Source organism: Pimephales promelas, chromosome 19 (assembly GCF_988280905.1).
Source record: "Pimephales promelas chromosome 19, fPimPro1.hap1.1, whole genome shotgun sequence".
Classification (NCBI taxonomy): Eukaryota; Metazoa; Chordata; class Actinopteri; order Cypriniformes; family Leuciscidae; genus Pimephales; species Pimephales promelas.
The window spans coordinates 8,730,273-8,756,979 of record NC_142787.1 but is presented as its reverse complement, the minus strand read 5'-3'; the positions used below and the strand labels follow the sequence as shown (position 1 = coordinate 8,756,979).

At 42.2% G+C, this 26,707-nt stretch overlaps 1 protein-coding gene across 3 annotated transcripts in view; it reads left to right on the top strand.

The window, feature by feature from the left end:
* The window catches only part of ralgdsb (ral guanine nucleotide dissociation stimulator b), an 84,851-nt gene extending 61,653 nt beyond the window's left edge, over positions 1-23,198 (top strand). For 2 of the 3 annotated variants that reach the window (XM_039650218.2, XM_039650216.2), the window contains exons 12-17: positions 611-706; positions 1,085-1,301; positions 14,963-15,037; positions 17,473-17,721; positions 19,862-19,976; positions 21,625-23,198. In XM_039650218.2, the coding sequence (XP_039506152.1) occupies positions 611-706; positions 1,085-1,301; positions 14,963-15,037; positions 17,473-17,721; positions 19,862-19,976; positions 21,625-21,800 (928 nt within the window). In that variant the 3' untranslated portion in view covers positions 21,801-23,198. The remainder of the gene's footprint in view (positions 1-610; positions 707-1,084; positions 1,302-14,962; positions 15,038-17,472; positions 17,722-19,861; positions 19,977-21,624) is intronic. The other variant, XM_039650217.2, reaches the window with a different exon arrangement.
* Positions 23,199-26,707: the final 3,509 nt, after the last annotated feature.

The following is a 26,707-nucleotide window of genomic DNA, read 5'->3' as shown; positions in this document are numbered from 1 at the left end:
TGGAATCAACTTAAAATACTCTATCATTTCTGGTTATACAGAAAATAATAATACATTATTCGCAACTACTTTTATTTGCGTAATGTCACAATAACAAGAAAACGTTGTGCTTTTGTAAAATAGCCTAACATAAAACAATCAGGCGCGCTTTATGATCTTCGTGAACTGGAGCGCGAGAACTGAACCAATAGCCTTAATGTCCAACAGCTTTTAATGTCCACTTTAAAAAGAACCGTAAGCTAATACCTTCTGATTATGTAGGCTAATCCGTATGAAAGGTGCAGTTCTCTCTAAAAGTGCATCCGGAGATTATGTTTTTAGCTTGTTATTTTTTCAGACGCGGTTATAATAGCTCACCTATAGCCTACAGCACTGCGGGAAAAATATCATAAATATCCATGTTTTTGGCCTTAGAAAACCAGTAAAATCTACATTTTTTTCCCATATTAATTTGTGAATATTTTTTAAAGGGGGCAGACACACACACACACACACACACACACACACACACAGACTCACACACTCACTCATACACAGACACACACACTCACTCACTTACACACTCACACACACACACACACAGTCTTGATGTCTGTTCTGTCTCCTGCAGTTACAGTCAGTCGTGTGAGATAGAGCCGCTCTCGGAATCCGCCTCAAACACACTGAGAGCCAAGAAGAGCTCGGGAATCATGAAGAGATGGAGCGAGTAAGTTTTACCTGTTTGTGTGTGTGTGTGAGTGAGTGCTGAGTGGCACACACACATCACTGCTCTGTTACCTGTGTGTGTGTGTGTGTGTGTGTGTGTGTGTGTGTGTGTGTGTGTGTGTGTGTGTGTGTGTAAGTGTTAATGAGGCTCTTTTGTGAAGACATTTACATTGATGTATTCATGTATGCTTTAATCAAAAGCCGCTTGCGCATTCACATGTTCAGTTCCTGCTCTCTCTCTGCACTGCAGTGTTAGGTCATAATATAAGGTAGCATTACATGTATCATTCCCAGAATGCATTGCAACAAGCTCACTCAGAAATGAGACTTATGGAGTTCTTCCTTGCGTACTGAAGCCATGTGTCCTCTCTCTCTGCAGCCGTCAGCCGGCAGGGTCGGGCGAGGCCGGCGGCAGCAGCTCTGGCAGCTCACACTCGAAGTCCTTCGACCAGCTGCGCTTCCCTGTGTGTGTGAGCGGCTCTGTGTGTGACGGCGGAGACTCCCTCAGCGTGACATCTGCCGGATCCAGCAGTTCTGATGTGGAGGAGCTCAACATCAGCTTCATCTCGGAGTCTCCCGACGCTCTGGAGAAGAAGGTGAGGAGATATGTGTGTTTGTGTGTGTGTGTGTGTGTGTGCTAGAGGTGAGGATATCTGAGTGTGTGTGTGTGTACGTGTTAGAGGTGAGGAGATCTGAGGAGTGAGTGTGTGTGTGTGCGCTAGAGGTGACGAGATCTGAGTGTGCATGTGTGTGTGTGTGTGTGCGATAGAGGTGAGGAGATCTGAGGAGTGTGTTATTGGCCAGGAGGGCTGGTGTTGTCACGGCACTGGGTTGAATGCTTTCTTTCCCTATAGGCTCCAGTTACAGTGCAGCCCCACTGTTGCAACCCCCCCCCCCTCCCCCCCAAAAAAAGAAAAGTTGCTTGAGATGTGCGAACAAAAAATAAGAGATACGAAACATGGACAATAGTAGCGCTTTTATACGAGTCAGGGGCGTACCCAACATATCGCAACAATAACCAACCTCATCATCAACACTCAAACATCGCTCGTCGGCAATGGCAAATTGTTTGAAATGACCGATCAAAGCAGGATTTATTTTCACAGAAGTGCGAGCCACGAATCCCAACGCGGCACTTCACAAGATAATAAGATGCAAGTGGCTAAACTAAACAGCTGTTTTACGGTAGAAGTTTTAAACGACTGACATAAATAATCAGTTTGCAAAGACTATCAATCAAAGCTCAGCTTCGGGAAGGGGAGATTTACAGGTAAAGATAAAGAGACTGAGAGAAGAAGAACGAGAGAAGGAGATGGAGATAAGAGAGGAGAGCAGGAAGAGCAATAGCCTATTTCATACTGTGCCCAGAATGAGAAAAACTTTATTACAATGGATTCCTATTTAACACAGATATACATATGTTCTTTGACAGTGGACAAATAATGTGCCCCCGAACCCCCTAACAAGATCACTTTTGGGATCTCTGTAATTATAAAACTCTGTGTACGGCTATTGCGCTGAATAGAAAATTATATTTTTGAAAAATACAATGAATTACAAGGCTGTACAGAACAGTGCACTATTGCTTATATACTAAAGTTTTAATTACATTATTTTACAGTTTTTTTTTCGATTGCTAAACGACAGTGAGCACGACTGGAGCTAAATGTGCAAAACTCTAACTACAGTCTGCATTACCAACAGTCACCTGAGCACAACTCTTAACACACGGCTCAAAACAGGCTCAGTGTGCACAACACTATGCACAACCCTCACTGAGATAACACACACTGTCACTCAGAACACACTGAGAGGAAAAACACTAGCATCAAACACCAATGCAGAAAATCCAAACTTTTCATCTTTACAGTTTCAACAATTTCAGACTTCATACAAAGTAATATTTTCTTCAAAGAAAAGAGTGACAATCTTTCATTTGATATATTTACATTTTTACAGTTTTTTTCGATTGCTAAACGACAATGAGCACAACTGGAGCTAAATGTGCAAAACTCTAACCACAGTCTGCATTACCAACAGTCACCTGAGCACAACTCTTAACACACAGCTCAAAACAGGCTCAGTGTGCACAACACTATGCACAACCCTCACTGAGATAACACACACTGTCACTCAGAACACACTGAGAGGAAAAACAGTAGAATCAAACACCAATGCAGAAAATCCAAACTTTTCATCTTTACGGTTTCAAAAATGTCACACTTGATACAAAGTAATATTTTCTTCAAAGAAAACAGTGACATTCTTTCATTTGATATATTTACATTTTTAGAACATAACAATTAAAAATTAGCAGTTTGCTTCAATAGTCTGTAGTAATTTACAGAATTACAGTAATGAGAAAAAAAGGTAGAAACTAAAAGTACATACTGTGATACTGTAACCCTCCCTCCCCAGACAGCAAACTGACATTGAATCAACGTGGAAACGACGTCTCTCATGACATCGAAACAACGTTGATTTTGCTCATTGAATTACAGTAACGTTGAACCAACGTCAGACGCGGCATTCTTCAAAGCTAAATGAAAATCGAAAATTGGTTTGCTTTCGTAACGTTGAAACAATGTTGATTTCAAGTTGATTTTCCGTTAGTTTTGAAAGAATGACACGTCTGACGTTGGTTCAACGTTACTGTAATTCAATGAGCAAAACAATGTCAGATCAACGTTGTTTCGATGTCATGTTTCCACGTTGATTCAATGTCAGTTTGCTATCTGGGTCTCTCAAGCATTAGGCCACAAGTTTTCAGCCTTTCAGCTGAAATAGTTTGAACATCAGCAGTGTGTGAAATGCACAAGGCTGAAATTTATTCTGTTTTGAATGAGTGGTTTACAGTTTTGACAGCAGTGTGTTAGCATTTGAACAAAGTGCTGTAAATCCACAGTGTTGTGCAGGTTGTGGTTAAAGTCATGGGATAAGTGTGTAGAGTTTTGAAAACTGTGTTCAAGCAATGAAAAACGATCTAGAGTTTGGTCAACATGAACTGCTGCTGTGCAGACTGGAGTTAGAGTTTTGCACATGTAGCTCCAGTTGTGCTCCACTGTGGTTTAGCAATCGAAAAAAACTGTAAAACATAACAATTGAAAATTAGCAGTTTGCTTCAATAGTCTGTAGTAATTTACAGAATTACAGCAATGAGAAAAAAAGGTAGAGGTTAAAGGTTGTGGTTAAAGTCATGGGATAAGTGTGTAGAGTTTTGAAAACTGTGTTCAAGCAATGAAAAACGATCTAGAGTTTGGTCCACATGAACTGCTGCTGAGCAGACTGTAGTTAGAGTTTTGCACATGTAGCTCCAGTTGTGCTCCACTGTAGTTTAGCAATCGAAAAAAACTGTAATATAGTCAGTCAGGAACTAGAGGTGTGAACCTACACTGGTCTCACGGTTCGGTTCGATTACGATTATCAAGTCTTCGATTCGATTCGATTCAATTCGATTATCTCGATGCATCACGATGCATTGACGATGCACTGCATCCTTAATTTTCAATTTTGCTTCACATGTATACAATTTTGTCAATTCAGGGTGGGCGATATGGAAAAAATATCATATCACGATTTTTTTTGGAAAATCACGATCACGATTTTTTATCACGATTCTTTTTCAATTTGGTTTTAATATTTTGCAAGTGGCTGTTCATTACAGCCAAACTAATGTCCCTATGTTAAAAACAAAGCCTTAGGTAACAAAAGAAAAAAGAAAGCCACACATTTAGGCCAGTGGCGAAGATAAAAATCTTTGTCATTATTTTCTTTTTTTTATATTAAAAAAATAAGACAAGATAAACATTACACAAATTAATATTCAAATTAAATAAATAGTGCTTTATTTTTTCAGATGCAGTAGGTGTATTTAGCAGTAGCATTGAAGAAAGTAATTAAATTAACAAAAATTAAAACACTACATAGACTTCACTGAAAAAATTGATTCTTATTAAAGCTACTATTAAAGTTCTCAGTCAGTGAGTGATTTTCTCCTTGTGTGTTTTTTATTTTTTATTAACACTAAAGGGATAGTTCCCTCAAAAATGGTCTTAATTTACTCTCTCAAGATGTTTTTGTCACAGAACAGAATGGCACAGACGGGTGAGTATGAACAAGGTTTATTGAAAGACAGTCACAGGATGGTAAGTAGCGTGCTAGTTGAAGTTGATGAGGGTTATGAACAGTCTGATGATGTTTTCCTTATCTGAACAGGAGCGGGAGAATGGAGAGCTGACCGGAACAGCGGAGCTTGGAGACTGAAGGGGACTGGCAGCAGACGGGGACCAAGGACAGGAACAGACGGGAGATTGACGGGTTGGAGATACAATGCAGGTAAGTAGTTTCAGGAACGTAAGGTAGCGATAGCGAGTCTGTAATCGTGGTAGAGACGAGACCAGACAGTGAGTGACTGAATGAGGTGAGTATATATGGAGTGGATGATAGTCCGGATAAGTGATGGCAGGTGGTGACGACAGGTGATGATGATTAGTAGTCAGGGGAACCGGAACGAGTAGGCGGAGTGCAGGTATCTGGTGCTGACGCAGATGGATCCGTGACAGTACCCCCCCCCCCACGGCCAGCTCCAGCTGGCGGGCGGGACCGACGACGGGGACGGCCACGGCCCCTGGGTGCAGGACGACCTGGATGGGCCGAATGGAAGTCCTGGAGTAGGGTGGGATCAAGAATATCCTCCCGCTGAACCCAACATCTCTCTTCCACCCCAAAACCTTCCCAGTCGACGAGGTATTCCAGAAGACCGCCCCGTCGCCGGGAGTCGAGGATTTCTCGCACTTGGTAGATGTTATCATCCTCCGGATCCACAGGAGGAGGGGGCACGTCCGCAGCACCAGACCCTGGGGAGGAAGGAGTGAGAGGATTAGTATAGGGCTTGAGGAGGGAGACATGGAATGTAGGTGCGATGCGGTAGTGAGCGGGAAGAGTGAGTCGATAGGTGACGGGGTTGATCTGCCTCTGTATGGCGAACGGACCGATGTATCTGGGACTCAGCTTACGACAGGGCTGTCGGAGACGGATGTCCCGGGTGGAGAGCCAGACCAGTTGACCCGGATGGTATTGGGGAGTTGAGGCACGTCGAACATCCGCCTGGGTCTTGTGTCTGCGGACAGCCCGCTGGAGGTGAGTGTGGGCTGAGTCCCAGACCCTCTCGCTCGTCTGGAACCAGTGGTGGACTGCCGGAACATCTGATGGTTCACCGGACCAGGGAAACAGTGGAGGTTGGTACCCGAGTATGCACTGGAAGGGTGTGAGCCCTGTGGTGGATTGACGGAGAGAGTTTTGTGCATACTCGGCCCACGGCAGGTAGCGGCTCCAGCAGTCCTGATGGTCGTGGCAGTATGACCGTAAGTATCTCCCGATTTCCTGGATCTTCCGCTCAGTCTGGCCGTTGGACTGGGGGTGGTATCCTGACGTAAGACTGACGGAAACGCCCAGGAGATTGAAGAAGGCCTTCCACACACGGGAGATAAATTGTGGACCTCTGTCAGATACGACATCCTCGGGAATTCCAAAGTTTCTGAAAACGTATTGGAATAGTGCTTCAGCGGTCTCAAAGGCAGTAGGAAGGCCGGGGAGAGGAATGAGTTTGCAGGCCTTGGAGAATCGGTCGACTACCACAAGAATGCAGGTGTGATTGTGGGAACGGGGAAGGTCGGTGACAAAGTCGACCCCCAGATGGGACCAGGGTCGAGTGGGAATTGGTAGGGGAGTGAGCTTGCCTTCAGGAAGATGACGGGGAACCTTGGCCATGGCACAGACTGAGCATCCCCTGACGTATCGGGAGATATCCTGGGCCATACCCGGCCACCAGTAACGCTGTTGGACGAGCGAGAGAGTTCCTTGGCTGCCTGGGTGTCCAGCTGTTTATCAAAGATCTCCTGGAACGCCCGGTAAGGTGGAGGAATGTCCGTGAGGGACACAGCAGAGGAATCTTCCACGGAGGTGGCGGAGAGAGAGATTTTCTGAACCGGAGTGACTGGACGGATAATGGACTTGGAAATGGCAGGCAGACAATGATTATGGCATTCTTCACCCCACTGTAGGACCTCACCGGTTGACCATTGAATATGTGGTGAATGGAGTTCCAACCACGGGCGTCCCAGGATGATCTCGGCCGTCGAGCCCTCCAGCACCAGAAAGGAAATTGCCTCCTTGTGAAGCCAGCCGATCTCTAGCCCTAGATCCGGGCTGCGGTGTCCAATCCGGCCACGGCCAAGAGGTTTTCCGACGATGGATTGAACGTGAAGGGTGTGAGGAATGGTACGTTGCTTCGTTTGGAGCCGATGGAGAGTGGTGAGTGAGATGAAGTTACCGGCGGATCCGGAGTCAATTAGCGCTTGAACTGGAAGGGAACGATTCATATAAGTGATAGTAGCAGATGTATATTTCATATTCGATATGGATAGGGGTAACTGAACAGTACTCACTGCGGGTCGAGGTGGACGAATGGGACAGGTGGATAACATATGTCCAGCAGCTCCGCAATATAGACAAAGTCCGTTGGTTATACGGCGATTGCGCTCGGAGATCGGTAGGCGAGCAGACCCGATCTCCATCGGCTCTGGTGCTGGAGGACTGTAAGCGGCAGATGGGCGAGGAGGCGGAGGTGCAGGGCTATCTAGCTGGCAAGCAGTGCGGCGTTGGTCGATGCGGATGGATCGCTGTATAATGCTCTCGATACCCACTGTGTCATCGTAGATGGCTAACTGAAGACGAATGTCGGGATTCAGACCGTGGCGGTATGCAGTGATGAGTGCAGACTCATTCCATCCCAGCGAAGCGGCGAGGGTCCGGAACTGCAGAGCATATGCAGCCACTGACGATCTCCCTTGCTTCAAACGAAACAGCTGATCCTGCACGGAGATCGAGTGCAGAGATTGTGAGAACACTTCCAGGAAGTGATTGGAGAATGAGGCGAAGGTTCTGGTGACGGGCCCACGATCTTTCCATAGGGCATGAGCCCATTGAAGAGCCCGACCCCGGAGAAGGGAGATAAAGAAAGCGACCTTCGATTCTTCAGTGGGGAACGAGGATGGAATCATTTTCATGTAGAGCTCGCACTGCAGAAGGAAGCCGCTGCACTCCTCCTCCTCGCCAGAGAAGGGCGCTGGTTGGGCCATGGGACATACAGAGGCAGCGGCAGAGGAAAAGGCTACGGTGGAAGTAGCGAGCACAGATGCACTAGTCCGGGGAAGAGATGCTGTCGATGGGGAACTCGTGTCCGTGGTGGTTGCGGGCGTAGGTTGAAGCATGTTTTAGGTTGGTCTGGTCTTCTGTCACAGAACAGAATGGCACAGACGGGTGAGTATGAACAAGGTTTATTGAAAGACAGTCACAGGATGGTAAGTAGCGTGCTAGTTGAAGTTGATGAGGGTTATGAACAGTCTGATGATGTTTTCCTTATCTGAACAGGAGCGGGAGAATGGAGAGCTGACCGGAACAGCGGAGCTTGGAGACTGAAGGGGACTGGCAGCAGACGGGGACCAAGGACAGGAACAGACGGGAGATTGACGGGTTGGAGATACAATGCAGGTAAGTAGTTTCAGGAACGTAAGGTAGCGATAGCGAGTCTGTAATCGTGGTAGAGACGAGACCAGACAGTGAGTGACTGAATGAGGTGAGTATATATGGAGTGGATGATAGTCCGGATAAGTGATGGCAGGTGGTGACGACAGGTGATGATGATTAGTAGTCAGGGGAACCGGAACGAGTAGGCGGAGTGCAGGTATCTGGTGCTGACGCAGATGGATCCGTGACAGTTTTAAACCCGAATAAGTTTCTTTCTTCTGTTTAAAATAAAAGTTATTTTGAATAATGTGGGTAACCGAACAGTTGCTGGTCCCCCTGTTTTTTATAGGTTCTCTCCTGGAAGTTAATGGGGACCAGCAACTGTTTGGTTACCCACATTAAAAAAAAATGTCTTTTGTGTTCAGCACAAGAAAGAAATGAATACAGGTATGGAACAATATTAGAGTGAGTAATTAATGACAGATTTTTTGTTTTGTTTTTGTGAACTATCCCTTTAAGGACAAGCGGCAGTACTATTTACTCCTGTCGTTTATAGACCAGCACGCGACGCTTTTAATATAGACGCATATTACACCAGATATTCTCTCAAATGTTTGCTTTCACTTTAGACGTAGCCTGTTTATGTAAACGGTGTGTGTATTTAACAGTATTAGCATAATAAGACTCGAAAGATAACTTAGTCCAGTATTCTGGCGCTGTTTGACAGGCTTCTAGTGCCTGTGATTGTCGTGGGTATAGACGAATCCGACGAGCGTTCTTGTGTAGGCTGCCATCTTGTGGCGACGCCATTACTGAGCTGTTACACCGGCATAGACATATGCACCGGTATGTAAACAAACCTCGGAGATAAGGTGATAACGCACCCTTGATGATAGCTACAGCCAGGCAGACTTGTTGGGTTGATGATGTTAGACATTGGCCTCCAGTCACAGATGAAGGTACAAACGATCTTACAGATTATTTATGAAAATAGCTTGGCAAGCAAGCTAGGCTAACGTTTGCTACCGAGGAAACTAAAAAAAGATCTGTCCATTTGGCAACAATAAATAAATAAATGAAATCAAATAAACAATTTCATGTTTTTCATTTGTGTCCATTATTTATCTCATTTTTACATTGCAACGGGCATGGGTAAGGTAACGTTACAGCTAGAAAGTATACACAATATCGACCAACTACTGTTTTTAAACCATGGAAAGAGGTCAATATAACAGCAGGAGAACAATTATGTCACATAACGTTACATTCAGCTCAGGAAAGCCATTTAATGACCATAGCATGTTAATTGAATAGAAAAAATAACAAGAGAGGAGATTTTGCTGATCACTATATCACACATTTATTATATTTTTTACTTATGTCATTAAATAATTGTTATTATACGCGAATGTCCGCGTCTTGTACTCGCCCAGGAAATCTGTGTTTACCGTACGGCACCAGACAGGGGCAGTCGACCCGGGGTATTCACAATGTTTTCTCTTCAAAATTGAAATTTTACTGCCACCATTGAAACAATTTATAACGGAAACTGTTCACCCACTCGACATTATACAAGGGCTAACGTTGTAACGTTAGTGTCAGTCGTAAATATCGAGCTGTTTATTCCAGTGGACGCAAGTTGCAACTAAAACAATAGAAGGCAATGGCGCAACGCTACCCAGCAACAGCTCAGTAATGGCGCCCGCTTACTTCCGGTAGTTTCGCCGGATTCGTCTATATGCGGTCAGGAAAGCGCACGTTAGAACAGCGCATCAGCGCGTGGATTAAATGTTTAACTGGCAAGGCTTATGCAAGTAATGAACTTTTGTGAATTGCAGTGTCCCGTACCTATTCATTAACGTGTGATGTCTAGGCTACGTCGCGTTGTACAGATGAGACGGAGGCGCCAGAACTGAACTGATAGAATGCACTGTAACACGATACTACGATATTTCTTCAAAAGCAGATCGTGGAGACATTTTAATCGTCCACGATTAAAAATCGTCATATTGCACACCCCCTTGGAACATTTTTTAATGCACGCTCTGTCGTTTCGCCACCCTCTGCCATTGTATTGCCGCGAGCACGCAACACACGGTGCTGACGTCAGAAAAGCGTCAGTACATTATAACCGGTTATGGGCTATTCCTGAACCGATACCGAATCGTCCTCGTCTGCATCGCGATGCACCGTAGAAACGATTAATTTTGACACCCCATCAGGAACTAAAGTGGGCCGGTCTAAGGCATGAAACTCCAGGGCTGAAAATGAGTGCCCACTCCGGCCCTGTGAGGAGATCTGAGTAGTGTGTGTGTGTGCTAGAGGTGAGGAGATCTGAATGTGTGTGTGTGTGTGTGTGTGTGTGTGTGTGTGTGTGTGTGTGTGTGTGTGTGTGTGCGTGTGTGTGTGCTAGAGGTGAAGAGATCTGAGGAGTGTGTGTGCGCGATAGAGGTGAGTAGATCTGAGGTGTGTGTGTGTGCTAGAGGTGAGGAGAACTGAGAAGTGTGTGTAAGTGTGTGATAGAGGTGAGGAGATCTGAGGAGTGTGTGTTTATGTGTGCTAGAGGTGAGATCTGAGGTGTGTGCATGTGTGTGTGTGTGTGTGTGTGTGTTTGCTAGAGCTGAGGAGATCTGAGGAGTGTGTGTGCTAGAGTTGTGATCTGATTAACGAACTGATCTGAGGAGTGTGTGTGTGATCTGGTGATGCTCAGTTATTTAGTTTTTACATCGTTAGAGGTGTGCAACGGATCACAAAATTCATGGTTTTTGAATGACGAATGACAAATTTTCGGATCATTTAAAGAGCCCCTATCATAGCATTTGAAATGTTCCTATTTTTGTTTTAGGAGTTCCCAAAAACAGTTTAACGTGCATGCAAGGATAACAAACACATTATTTGTCTTATAATATGCATTTATTTTTAACTGATTTGCTCAAGGACTTTTTCCCAAACACCTCCTTTGAGTGACGTGAATCTCCGGCGATTGGTCAAATGACCCAGTCAGTTGTTATTGGTAAACCGTAGGCAGAGACTGTCGGCAACAGAACGCCCATAACCAGGATTATAGCTTGTCAAGTGTTGAAAATTGTATATAGAGTTAGAACAAACGTGTCAGAAAAAGTGCACTTTCCACATGGTCCCTTAAGCCTTTTTCACACTACATGATTTTAAAACGTCAGACTGAACTGTGCGGTTCACACTACATGACTTGCTCTCAGTGAAATCAGGAGTGTTCAAGTTGTTTAGCTGTTTGTTCACACCACAAAACACAACGTGATTGATCCACAACAGGAGGTAACTCACTACACGAGTTGACAACGCACTACATAGAGATACAACCACGATCGGATGATAAGAGCAAATCATTTGCGACTCAATGAGAGCTGTTTCAGTACTATGTTACGGTCTAAATCCTGAAAATAATCAAATAAATAACGAGTTGACAACAACTCTGTCACCCAACGATTATATCTTGTCTACAAACCACGTTTTGTTAAGAAAAAACACGCAATAAATAAATAAATAAATAAATATTGCGCCAATCGGGGTGCAACTACCCAGTTTCAGAGTGGTATGCAGCAACAATTTTAGCCAACAAAAAAAATGAAAAAAAAAATGAATAAATGTAATCTAAGTATGCCGTGTAATAATAAATGAGTAGGAACAAATGAGAGCTAACAGATAAAATAAGTGCAAAATTGTCGTTTATTAATACAATTAAACTATAGCTACTCCACCTTGATGAACCCCCATAAGAAAACTATAAGCTCCATTGGAACAGCAATACCAGTGTTTCTCACAGGATTTTAGGTAAAACTGTGGTAGGTGGACCTCTGTTTCTCTAGGGGGGTTCAGGGGCATGGTCCCCTGTAAGAAAATTTTGTGTTCTGTAATGTTAAATTCAGCAGTCTGGTGCACTTTGAGAGTTCAAAATTAAAAGCTCCAACCCATATTCAGGGTGCAAATTAAACAAAGAAAAATTTGAACCTCTTTTAGTTAGTGTCTGTCTACATTACACTGCTACATAATAATAGTTATAATATTAATCCCATGATAGTAATAGCCATAAAGGCTATTGTAGGCCTAAAACAAATGCACTGAAAAATAAAGGAAACTTTCATAATTAGTTTTGAACTAATTTATATAATTGAAAGATATAAACGCATAATGACATGTTTCATGGGCCAGTGTGTCAGAAAAAAAAACTAAAGCTGACTTTTTTTGACCAATGCATTAGCCTGCACAGCAAAAAATTAAGCAAAAAACAAACAACAAACAAATGGGCCGTCGATGTAAGAGTTTTGTGGGCCGTTAAGACAAATAAATAAAAAAAGGATGAGATGTATCGGCTGAAAAAGCACGTCGGCCCAACGGGAATCTCCCGGTAGTCCCGATGGCCACCGAGATATAGATAGCCTACATGCCTGGATGTCACATTTTAAATCCTACCTGTTGGCTTTCAGCAATGCATGCAGTTATTAGCTGCTGTTGCATCAATTGACATGCCATCTCCTTTTCTCTCTTTCTTTTTCTTTTTTTAGCCCCACACGGCCCACAGCATTTTGTTTTATCCATCTTTTTCGACGACAACTCACTACTCGTACCTGCTCGCTCAGCGCTCACGGCGCCCCCGCCCGCTCGCGATATTACCCGCCCCCCTTCTCCATGAGGGCGCCTAGGCTACACCTGGCTGTTAGTCCTCTAAATTTTTATATAACATTGAAGGAATGCAGAAATGATTTAGAAACGCACAACAGCAGCTACATATAGAAATACAATATAGTCTATATATATATATTTTTAGTTTTTAATTTCTTTTTTTTTTTACCATCGCTTTGGCGCCCCCCATTGTGCTGCGCCCCTATGCGCCGCATATAGCGCATACCCACTTTTTGCGTCACTGGCGCCAATACCCAGCGAAGAAGAGAACACAACACGTGAATATGGACGTCAGACAGAAACTAGTGCTGCACACTGTTTGCGCGACGATCTGCTCTGAGAAAAAAATGCAAAAAAAAAAAATAAAAACTAAGATTTACCTGGTGTCCTCAACCCATGCGTTGCTATGATTGGCTGTACTCATGACATCACTGAGTTTGAGTCGCGCGACGGCTCTGGATATCTAGCAGGCTAGATATTTTTCTGCGAGCATTTTCGCTGCGTTGTTGGCTCTTTCATAATAACAGATTGGCAAGCGTTCGTCGTCCGCTAATCCCCCGCGATTTGCAAGCGATAACACCCTACCTGTCGGCGCGCTCAACGATTTGCAAATCGGGCATAAATCGGGCTTAAAATCCTGTAGTGTGAACTTTAGCATTACTCGCGTTTCCGTCAAGAGCAAGCTTTCCCGGCGAAACTCACATTGTGGCGGCTTTTGAGGGGCAGTGCTTATTATATAGAGCGAAGTCATATTTGGCTAAGTCATTTAGGAGGTAATTGCCATTTTTCAATGAATGTCTGGTGAATATCAAAAACAAAACTAACTTTACCCCGCTTAGAAGCTGCGCGGAGTGTACACAACACACACAACACAATATAACTATATTGTGCATGCAACAGAAAACATAACATTATTAATATTACTTACAGATTGTGATTCGGAGGAGGACGAACCTGATCCATATACTGTACACTGGATTGCAAATATTACTCATTGCAAATATGAATTCTGACCACTGATTCTTCACATGCTCATACCTGGACAATGGAAACAAGTGGCTGAACTGTCTTTGCAATGTAGAACACAGCGTCTTCTCGACATGATGCGATTCAGCTGAAGTATTTGAATGTGTTCTAGACGTCACTTCAAGTCTGCGCGCGCAGTTGTTGGGAGCGGCCAATGACCTATCTACGTCACGATGTAACAGCTAATAACTCGTTTCAAAAACAATTCATTTCATAGAGTTGACTCTCACTTTTGAAAAACAGTAACTTTATATACGGTGCACTTTCAGATATAAATCTTTGCAGGATGTTTTCATTCCCTTAGAGCTATATTCCACACTACATGAACAGTCATTTTCAAAAATCCATGATAGGTTCTTTTTAAAACAAGTGAACAGTCAGTAATAAAATAAGAACAAATACACAAATTAACAGTATTCTAAGAAGTCTAACAATATTCAGGAACAGAAACTAATAATTAATAAAGCCTAAATGTAAAATAACACTATTTGTTTACTGTAGGAATTAAATATGGTTTCATATTTGTTAAAGCTGTGTTTTATTGTTTTATTAACATTAATGACACACAACAGCAGGAACATTAGTCTGCCGCCACTTTAAGACTCACAAATGTGTGAGTCCCGATTTCGCCTTTTCTTCCGCGTTAAAAATAGTTTGGATGTGTAAATTGCCAAATGATAAACTTTCACTCTATGATGGTTAAATGTAGCAGTTAAATTACTCAAATTACATGCGTGTCGAACCATGGGGAGCCGACCCGTATGGGTCACGATCCGCTGTGATCCACTGCGCCGCCGGGACTATTTTCGTCATCATGCGCCCGCCGGATTTCTGACCATTACAACGCTCCCAGAATGTATGTGTTACACTTTTGCCTGCTATGCAAATGAGCTCCACCTACACACCAGCGATTTCAAAGAGTGTTTTTGAGACTGTCTTTAGTTCCCTGAGTGGTTTGAGTAAAGCATATTAAAAACAGCACTTAGACACAGTGTGTTGTGTGCTCTCTCACTGTCAGTGACTGTAGCTTTACTTCTTCCTGTAGACCTCAACGCCCTTCGCTAAACATTCCAATTCTACCGTAGGGAAGTGCGGCCCTACAGGAGACCTGATACCCACGGTACTCTCTCTCTTTCTATCTCACTCTCTATCTATCCATCCATCCATCCATCCCACTCTCTCACTCTTTCATCTCAATCACTCTCGTCTCTCTCTCCGTCTCTCGCCCGTCCAGTCATTCTCTCATCCATTCTGACCGAGCTAATCATCACTGTCGTTCATTGTGTCAGCGTTGTGTATTGTGTGTGTGTGTGTGTGTGTGTGTGTTTGTGTGTGTGTGTGGTGGTTAACTGGTTGCAGTTCACTCTAGTTGCTAGGATTGTTCTTCAGTGCATCAGGGTCCCGACTAAAGAAATGACAAAGCCAGATTACCCTTTTAAGATCCCAAATTATCAAAGTGATCATCGATATACGCGTAAAGGCATGACCTAGTTGTTTCCATGCAATCCCAGCACTGGAACGTGTTATTTAAACCAACAACTTGCTTGTGATTTGTTGAAAGTGTTTGGCTCCTAATCATCTGATCAGAGGCAGTGCAGTGTGCAGTGTTCATGAGCAGTGTGTTCAGTGTGACACTGGTGTGTGCGTTAACTGAACAGATGAAATCTGACGAGATCCTCCGCTACCAGGTCTGGCAGGATCTTGTAGGTCCCCTGACATGAGATTTTCACTTTCTGAGGTTTTTTAACATTAATATTATTAGCCTATATTTGGTCCCCTTGTGTCTAGAATTTTCGATTGGTGTAAACTGAGCTTTGGCTATTTTTCTCTTCTCTGCAGCTGATCTTGAATCTCCTCGTTATAACGTCGTAACGAGGAAAGGTTCTCGTTTTGCCTGCCCCTTTCTCTGCTTTGCCCGCCCAGAGAATTTGGCTCGCCCAATGGAAAATGAGCTAGGAAGTATGAATGCGCGAGCGCGATTTGAGTTTTTCCTAGAGAAATAGCTTTGAGATTTGAGTTTTTCCTCGATAGATATCATGGCTTGCAAACGAGCGAAGCATGGCAGTTGATCAGTTTTTGGATGTACAAATTGAACACAAAAGTATTTTTTAGTTCCTTCATCCGAGCCTCTGAAGAAACAATGGGTTAATTTTACTTTCTCTGGAAATGCGCCGACACAACTTCGACACAACAAAGTTTTGTATGGTCCAAACATTTCACCAATGACCGTTTCCTCAACTCGATGAACGACTTAAAATCAATCGAGCTACCAAGAAACAATTTCTGATGTGTAGCATAATTGTTCAAGTTCAGACAGGTAAGTTCCCAGATAGCAAACTGACATTGAATCAACGTGGAAATATGACGTTGAAACAACGTTGATCTGACATAGTTTTGCTCATCGAATTAACATTGAACCAACGTCAGACGCGTCATTCTTTCAAAACTAACGGAAAATCAACTTGAAATCAACGCGTTGTTTCAACGTTATGAAAGCAAACCAATTTTCGATTTTCATTTAGCTTTGAAGAATGCCGCGTCTGACGTTGGTTCAACATTAATTCGATGAGCAAAATCAACGTTGTTTCAATGTCATGAGAGACGTCATTTCCACATTGATTCAATGTCAGTTTGCTGTCTGGGTTAATCTTTCTCTCAAAAACGTTCAATACTATTTTTGCATTAGTAAGTCAAGCCAGTGACTAAAATATCAATTTAACTTTGTTTCTTTTAGTAGGATGAAAATAATCTTATTTAAATTCTGAGCAAAGTATTAATAATTAATTATTAATTAATTAATCTTTCCACACAGCACAAGTTTATCTGGACAACTCGTTATGAAATCAATGACGCACACTGCACAACGAAGCTCTTACTGTATGTACATCATCATCCATTGGTGAAAGCATTAGAGAGAGTGCAGAAACTGTGTTGCAATGGTAAGATCTTCATTCTCGCAATCAACAGACTGTCCTCTGCTTGCTCAATGCTCATCACAGCAACATTTTATTTGATGGGAATAGATCTAAATACTTTAAAAACTTCTCACGATTCGTTAATCTCGATAGCTGTAATAGTAAAAAACTATAATAGCTGTAGTAAAAGTATTCGAGAAAATGTAATTCGCATGTAATACATAGCTATTCCATATGCAGGCATGTCAGCCAATCACAGCAGTGGCTGGCTACACTTAATCCCACAGCAGACGGAGTGTTCAAATCAGAGGCTAAAATCAGGCTTGGAAAATTGCCTTTTATTACTAAATTATGACTATTTTTGATCTGAAAAACATACTAACATTATAAGGGCAACCCAGGAAACATTATAAAATAATAAAATAACCACGTCAGGGGACCTTTAAATGATCGTTGTGCAACTGTTTTAGTCACAGGTGGTCGGGACTTCTGGAGTGTGTGTGTGTGTGTGTGTGATGTGTCTTGATGTGGTCACTCACTGAGACTGGATTTTATCTGGTCTGGAATAATTACTCTGTCACTAATTAAATCAGAAGCTTCCCCTTCCCCCCTTCCCTCCCTCCCTCTCTCCCTCCCGCAGTTCTGGGAGTCCTCTTCTCTGTCGTCTCTGGACGCATCGGGTCTGGGTTCTGGTTCTGGTTCTGGCTCCAGCAGTGCCTCCTCGTCTTCGGTGTCGGTCTCGCTCGCCCGCTCACACAAGCGCTCTGTGTCGGGCGTGTCCAGCTACTCGTCTCTCTCTCTGCCGCTCTACAACCAGCAGGTGGATGACTGCTGCATCATCAGGGTCAGCATGGACGTGGACAACGGAAACCTGTACAAGAGCATACTGGTGAGACTGGGGGAGCATACTGGTGAGACTGGGGGGAGCATACTGGTGAGACTGGGGAATAATAAGGAGCATACTGGTGGGACTGGGGGGAGTATACTGGTGAAACTGGGTGGAGCATACTGGTGAGAGGTGAGACTGGGGAATAATGAGGAGCATACCGGTGAGACTACAGGATAATGAGGAGCATACTGGTGAGACTACAGGATAATGAGGAGCATACTGGTGGGACTGGGGAATAATAAGGAGCATACTAGTGAGACTGGGGGGAGTATACTGGTGAAACTGGGTGGAGCATACTGGTGAGAGGTGAGACTGGGGAATAATGAGGAGCATACCGGTGAGACTACAGGATAATGAGGAGCATACTGGTGGGACTGGGGAATAATAAGGAGCATACTAGTGAGACTGGGGGGAGTATACTGGTGAAACTGGGTGGAGCATACTGGTGAGAGGTGAGACTGGGGAATAATGAGGAGCATACCGGTGAGACTGGAGGATAATGAGGAGCATACTGGAGGATAATGTGGAGCATACTGGTGAGACTGGAGGATAATGTGGAGCATACTGGTGAGACTGGAGGATAATGAGGAGCATACTGGTGAGACTGGGAAATAATGAGGAGCGTACTGGTGAGACTTGGGAATAATGAGGAGCATACTGGTGAGACTGGAGGATAATGAGGAGCATACTGATGAGACTGGGGAATAATTAGGGATAATGAGGAGCACACTGGTGAGACTGGGGAGTAATGAGGAGCACACTGGTGAGTCGAGGATAATGAGGAGCATACTGGTGAGACGGGGATAATGAGGAGCACACTGGTGAGACTGGGGGATAATGAAGAGCATACTATTGAGACTGGGGGATAATGAGGAGCATACTAGTGGGAGGGGGATAATGAGGAGCACACTGGTGAGACTGAGGGATAATGAAGAGCATACTGGTGAGACTGGGGGATAATGAGGAACACACTGGTGAGACTGGGGAGTAATAAGGAGCACACTGGTGAGTCGAGGATAATGAGGAGCATACTAGTGAGATGGGGATAATGAGGAGCACACTGGTGAGACTGGGGGAGCATACTGGGGGAACATACTGGTGAGACTGTAGGAGCATACTGGTGAGACTGGGGGATAATAAGCAGCATACTGGTGACACTGGGGGAGCACACTGGTGAGACTGGAGGATAATGAGGAGCATACTGGTGAGACTGGGGAAATAATGAGGAGCACACTGGTGAGACTGGGGGATAATGAGGAGCATACTGGTGAGACTAGAGGATAATGAGGAGCATACTGGTGAGACTGGGAAATAATGAGGAGCATACTGGTGAGACTGGAGGATAATGAGGAGCATACTGGTGAGACTGGGAAACAATGAGGAGCATACTGGTGAGACTGGGGAATAATGAGGAGCATACTGCTAAGACTGGAGGATAATGAGGAGCATACTGATGAGACTGGGAGCACAAACTAGTGAGACTGGGGAATAATGAGGAGCATACTGGTGAGACTGGGGGATAATGAGGAGCACACTGGTGAGACTGGGGAGTAATGAGGAGCAAACTGATGATACGAGGATAATTAGGAGCATACTGGTGAGAATGGAGGATAATGAGGAGCACGCTGGTGAGGCTGGGGGATAATGAGGAGCATACTGGTGAGACTGGGGTTAATGAGGAGCATACTGGTGAGACTAGGGGATAATGAGGAGCATACTGGTGAGACTAGGGGATAATGAGTAGTACACTGGTGAGACTGGGAGATAATGAGTGCCGCACCCCCTTTGTGCACTCACACCTTTTCCATTTAGGGACGATATTTTTCCAGTGCATTTTTTACCTTTACAAATACCTTTATACGATAAATAATGCTTTAAATAACCCAATTTGAGAACCATTGATCAACACAGTACCAAAACTGTTAATCATAAAAAAGTAAACAAAACTTAAACTATATGAATTACAGTGATGGGATACCATGGGATACAGGACATGCGTACTATACACACACACTGCTCAGATCTTTGTGTTGTTTTATTTATTAGTTGATTGACCCAGCAGTCAATTTATCCTTGCTGAAAGTGAACTTGTGTCCCATGGGCGCTCAGTGTATGATTGTCTGTGTGTGTGTTTGATCAGGTCACCAGTCAGGATAAGACTCCTGCTGTAGTGAGGAAAGCCATGGTCAAACACAACCTGGACCGTGAGCGAGCCGAGGATTACGAGCTGGTGCAGAAAATCAGTGAGGAGAAGGGTCAGTCATCAGAACACACCTGTAAATACAGTGTGTGGTTGTGTATGCGTGGGTGTGTGAGTGAGTGAGTAAGTGAGTGAGGGAGTGTGTTGTCATCATTAAAAGGGTGATGAAATTTTCCTTGAGCTTTTGACATCTAAGAGGTCATCATATTATAAAAATATCCTGTAAGTTTCAGAACTGAAAACGTCCTTATTAGTCCAATAAAAGCTTTTATTGACACACCAGGCTCAGCAAACGACTCGTTTTTAAAAGTGGGGAACTATTGGCGCTTTTCCACTTCATAGTACGGTATGGTTCGGCTCAGTACGCTTCGACTAGGCGCGGAACAGTTCGGATCGCTTTTCGTTTCCACCGCAGTAGTACCCCTTCAAAGTGTGTGGGACTGATCGTTATTTGCGCGCGCCTCTACTGCCATGACATCATCTAAAAAGCGCCACATTTTCAAACCCACAACACAGGAACAATGGAGACTATCGAGGGGATGGTGTTCCTGATTCTCGGTATGTGGTCGTTTTTTAACTGCTAGACGGAAAAATGTGTTTAAAATGAGGCTGATGGCAGCAAAACAAAAATACTGCTAAAAAAGTGTCTCGTGTCGCAAATCCAATGACGCTAGTAGTGACGCTGGTAGTGACGATTCTGTCTGACCAATCAGTGATCTGCAGTGTTTCACGTCACATTTTAGTACCGGTACGGTAACGCTTGGAACCTCAACAGACCAGGTACCATTTAAAGCGACCTGAAGCGAACCGTACTGTACCGTACCATGCAGTGGAAAAGCACCACAAGTGAGACGTACCGAACCGAACCGTACCGTACTATGCAGTGGAAAAGCGCCTCATGACGTCAAAGAGGATAAAACACCACCCCTGCAGGAGAAGATCAACTCCTACTATAACACGGCCGGTTTAGCCCCGCTCACCTATTCTCGCATTACACGCAATCACGCATAGCTAAATAACATATGCCTACCTCGTGATGACAAACCGGATCGATCTACCGAGCAATACAGAATATTGTGCAGTGCCTGGTTGTGAAAGACGACAGTCGCTGCATAAGCTTCCTCTGTATTCCAATAGGACTGCATGGATCTTTATTTTTAATGACGTTCCAGCTGATGAGGGTAAAACATCGTCGTCTGTTTGCTTCATTTCACTGACGATTGTCCTGTAAACAAGACTGGATTTGCAGACCGATTAAGAGTAAAGAACGGTGCTGTGCCATCTGTATTGGATCTGACCGGAATTGTGAAACACACGAACTTTGGGTCGAATCATTCTGGTTGCCATTTTACAACATTGGACGTTTCAAAACAATATCCCCCAAGTGCATCGACAGGACTCATTATAATATGCAAAACTGTTATCCACTCACAGCAGTGGCCGTTTACTTCCAAGTCTTCAGTGCGAGACGCCCATAAAAATCCAGCGTTTTTCAGGTAGGCTAAAAACTTGGATACAAAATAGCCTATTACTTATATTCATTTGGGTGTTTTTGAATGCAAAAACCGAACGTCATAAGTTCACCTCAGACAACAATATAATAAAATTTAAAAAGCCAGTTCATGACCCCTTTAAACTATGAATACAGTATTAAACAGCTGATAAACAGAACCTGCTTTGATTATTCTGTACTTCTGTTTCAGAGCTGAAGATTCCCGACAACGCCAATGTTTTTTATGCCATGAACTCGACAGCCAACTATGACTTTGTCCTAAAGAAGAGAGGTTTCCCGCGAGGAAGCCGAAGCAAGCACGTGGCCAGCTCTACTCTTCCCCGCATGAAGCAGAAGGGGCTGAAGATCGCCAAGGGAATCTTCTGAGTTTCAACCGGTGTCTGAACCCTGAGTGGCTGGCGGTGCGCTCGGCAAAACCGAGGAGCGACAGGAACCAGGACAACCTCATGCTAATCTGTGTTTACAGTCATTTCTGAATCTCCCAACATTAGTCTGTGATGTCACGGCTGTCAGCTGACCCGGCCCGGAGCATTAAAGCAGCGAGTCGTGGACTACGGTCCCAGAATGCCACTGTTCTCCATCACATGATGCTGTGGTCATCCTGCTGATCACATGACACGCACGCATCGTCAGAATGTTTTCCCTTGTTACGCTCAGGCCGATGAAGTGTCTCATGCTTTGATTTCTCATGTTCATTTACTCATTCAGAGCCGGGCGTGGTTTTGTTGGTAAAAAAAAGAGAAAAAGGAAAAGGTGTCTCTTTATCAATGAACAAGATGAACAGAATTAAGTCTTTTATATTGACCGTCTCCATCTCAGCGACGATCGACCGCTGTATCTCTTCGAGATATCCTGTCTTGGTGTCTGCACTTCTGCCGTGTGATGCGTGGCTTGTCCCGAAACTAATATCCGACAGCGGGGAGGACAGCGGTGTTTCGCTTAGAGACGTTGGCTTGCGGTCGTGATGAACTGCACTGAGAAGGAGAGAAACAACATGAAATGTGAATCTGCACACATGAAGATACACTAACATGAATTGTACTGAGAGTATGTCTTGTTTTACCTGTAGTTCAGTGATGGTTCTCGACTGGATACACACAGCTGGGATACGCAGGCCTGCCATATTCCTAGAATCCTTTATACGTGACTACGAGTGTGTGTGTGTGTGTGTGTGTGCGTGCATGTGCTTGTTATATGTTTTAATGTCTTGGTATGTGTGTTCTTGTCTTGTGTTTCATGATGACAAAACCAAAAGGGCCAAAGATCTCTGCGCCTTTAAAGTCCAGTGAGATCAGCACTGCCTGTTCAGGAAAACCAAACGCTTGCCAAGATCTCTCAGATCCCATCGGAAAAACACACATATCTGGTGCCATTTCTTTCTATTTAAGAAAAAACACAAAAGAAAGACTCACACACTCTGGTTTTGTATGTTCTTTTTTGTAATTTTTGTACAATATGAATTGTCCTTTGTACTTTCGCCTTTCATTTGGTTTGTTTGTGTGCGTGCGTATGTGTATTTATTGATTTGTAAATACTTTTTGTAGCATTGTACATTTAATTTCTTCTCCCATGTAATTATAAATTAATATGTAAATATGAATATATCTATTGCGAAGTTTATACCACTGCAAATAAGGGATTGTGTTTCTTTCAGCTTCTGTTCGTTGTCTTCTTTTCATGGTTTAAATTTGATATTGTTTTTTCATTATGATGCACTGTTTCTAATATTGGAGAAGACGACTAATAAACATGCAGTGCGATTCAGTCATAGTCTTGCTTTGTTTTGCTCAACTTGCTGTTGTTTATAAAAAAAAATGAATGTAGAAAACTACAGGAATGTGGTCAGCAGGTGGCACTATTTTACAGAAATGATCATCCTGCACCTGTCTTCTGAAGCCACACTTAATTATTCTATAATTTCTTCTAATAAAGTGTTGAAATCACATGTTCTGCATTACGAATAAAAAAAAATAGCAATGACGTGTAATCGAACATGACGCACTTGAATAAGAAGAATAAAGATTTCCAAGCTTCATCTAAGTCAGAACACATGGAATATATAAATATATATATATATACAAGGCCGTAACCAGGGTCTGAAAATTTGTGAGGTCCGGGGTGTGTAAAGAATTGTGCTAATGGTTAGGCTATTGGAACCACATTCCCCAATGCACATGAAGCAGCGTCCGATTTTTTTAAAGGAATTATATTTGGAATTATATAATGTCATATATTTGTCACCCCGACCAGGTTAGGTTCACAGAGTTAGTTAACGTTACCTCTCTTTCAGAAACGGGCTTGACTTATCCTGCTTTCTCAGGTTTGATACAGTATATCTCCCATTCTGAAACAGAAAACCCAGAGTTTCCCTCATTTCAGGGTTAACCTACTCAGAGTTTTCACTTAACGTCCTTTCTGAAACAGGCCCCAGGACTTTTACATTTACATTTATATTTAAACAATTAAAAGACGCAGAAACAAAGTTATGTGTCAAATGTTTTTTATTTATTATTATTTTTATCAATGCCACGAACAGAACAATACAATACAGAGACATAATCCTTCAAAGTGAAACAAAAACAAAGTAAATAAAGGAAAAGAAAAAGAACAGTGCCAGAGGACAAGAAAAAAAATAATATATATATATATATATACATTATATATTACAAACAGAAAAGGGGTGCTACATTATATATCATACCTGTTTACAATGCACAAAAGAGAACAATAAAGCTCAAAATCAAGCAAGAAAAGTTAAGTTTGGAGTCAGACCATTTCATTTTATGAATGTGAAACTTCCCATCAATATTAACAATTGTATAAAGTATGCCTTATCTTTCTCAATCCCATGATTATTGAAGTGTATCATAATTAAACGCTCCACATCAAGCCAAAATAGTTTGGTACGTATGCAATAGAAAAATGAATGAAAAATTCCTTTTCACCTTTACAGAAATTACAAGAGTAATCAATATCTAATTTAAAACGTTCCAGTACATGCTTTACTGGATATATGCATTATTTTAAAAGAGACTTCTTTTACTTTGTTATTAATGTAGAATTTATCCACTGTTCTCCAAGCATTACACCAATTTACATCTCCAAACACAGATGACCAGAAAAAGCGAGCTGGGGGTATACAATATTAAAGGTGCAAAACGCAAGTATCTGAGTTTTTGCAGAACTACGCCCCCTCTGGACCTGGAAACTGCAACCAGAGGTGTGCGCGCTCATGGAACACACACACACGCACGTTTGCATAAGCTGTTCATAACCAAAGGAGCATCAGTCGCACACTGTGCGGCACACACCTTTTGTTACAGTCATAATGAGGTAATAAAGTTATAAATCTGCAAGTCATTTAAAATATGAAAGGAAAGGCATTTTAGTTAATTACACACTTGTGTGTGTGAGGGGAAACGGGGGTAGTTTAAAACTTTTTTCTAAGTTTTATGTAAAAGGTTTAAAAGGTTTTATATGCTTACTGTATCCACTTATGATTGTATTATTATGGAAACACGTTCATGAACAGTAATACTTCGTATAGGACCCGTTTGAGCCCTAGAGCAGACCGGAGATCTCACCATTTGTTGAAAGCCTTCCCGATGTTGACTCTCGTCTTATTCCGACACCTGGCACTGGACAGACAGAAGTTGTATTTTCTTTGTCTCACGTGGAGTTTGCGTTGCGGTTTGGAATGAACTACAAGCTGTTACAGCCCCAACTCTTTGGGGCTGTTTACACCTGGCCACTTCATGCATTTTCTCAGATCTGAGAGCTATCTGATTTATCAAAGCAGTATAATATATATATTTTTTTTTTTACAAATGTAATTTTACTCTATTTATTAATGTTTTTTCTCAACATTTGTGCAGTTTTTGAGGATTTTTGATATCTTTTAAATTTCTATAAATTAATAAATAAATATTTATTATTTATTATTTATGGGCTTTAAAAAAAAAAAAAAAAAAACGGCATTGTATGTAAAATTCACTTTATAAAAGACCCAGATTTCTAATTTTCATTCATGGAGATAACATGGATCATTTAACATGGTTTAATGCAAGATTTTTGACAATTTTTTATAAAATGCAGTTTTAAAATGAAAAAATATCACTTTAACCACTAGATGGCCATAGACCTCCACTATAAGCTATTCGCTATTTGACTAACCAAACTATATATATTTCACAAGTTTTTCCAGTTGGATTCATATCTAAATATTATAAAATCACAATTATAACAAAAAAACAACAACTTTTTGTCAAAGTTAAGTATTTTTTGTACTGACAAAAGTTTTTCAATAATGTTACATTATGATTAGAATCAAACCTGAACAAGATGTTACAAAGAGAAATGTTGGAGTCTTTCGATTTGATCATTTATTTCAATTATCTGTTTTTAATATAATTCTATAATTTTAAATCAATGTTTCAGTTACGAACTGTAAAAGAACAAAAATTAACAGAAATGAACAGTTATATTACATATTGAAAAAAAAAACATAAAATGCAATGAACTGAACAGCAACAACAAATGAGCATATAAAGCAGTAAAAAAAAAAATAAGATCGTTGTAATAAAAAAACGATTTCCTAAAAAAACTGATTGGATTTTTTTTTTTTTTTTTTGTGAACAATTAGGAACAATAACTGGTGGTGCACTGGAGGTGTTTACTGTACGGAAGCCCTGAACCGCAACCTAAAAAAACAAAAAAGTCAGTAAAAAAAAAAAAAAAATCTGTAAAAAAAAAAAAATCTGTAAAAAAAAAAAAAATCTAGCATTTCGAGATTAAAGTCGAAATGTTTCGAGATTAAAGTCGGAATGTATCGAGATTAAAGTCGAAATGTTTCGAGATTAAAGTCGAAATGTTTCGAGATTAAAGTCGAAATGTTTCGAGATTAAAGTCGAAACATTGTGCATTCATAACAGTGCGCGTCCACTGGCTCAGAGCGCGCGCGTGTGTGTGTGAAGTCGAACTGCCATGGATAAACACAAAATAGTAGCTTTTTACTTTTATCTGAATTACTTATCTTACTTTATCGTTATAAAATATAATGCGCCGGAATAGACTTTAGCCTATAGGAAAACCAACACGGAAAACACTTTTCAGACTGGATGGAGAAATCCAGCTTTATGAATGAATGAATGAATGAATGAATGAATGAATAGGGCATTTATATAGCACTTTCATATATGCCTACACTCAAAGTGCTTTACAATCATATCAGAGAATCTCTCCTCAACCATAAGTGGTTATTAAATCTTAGGAAA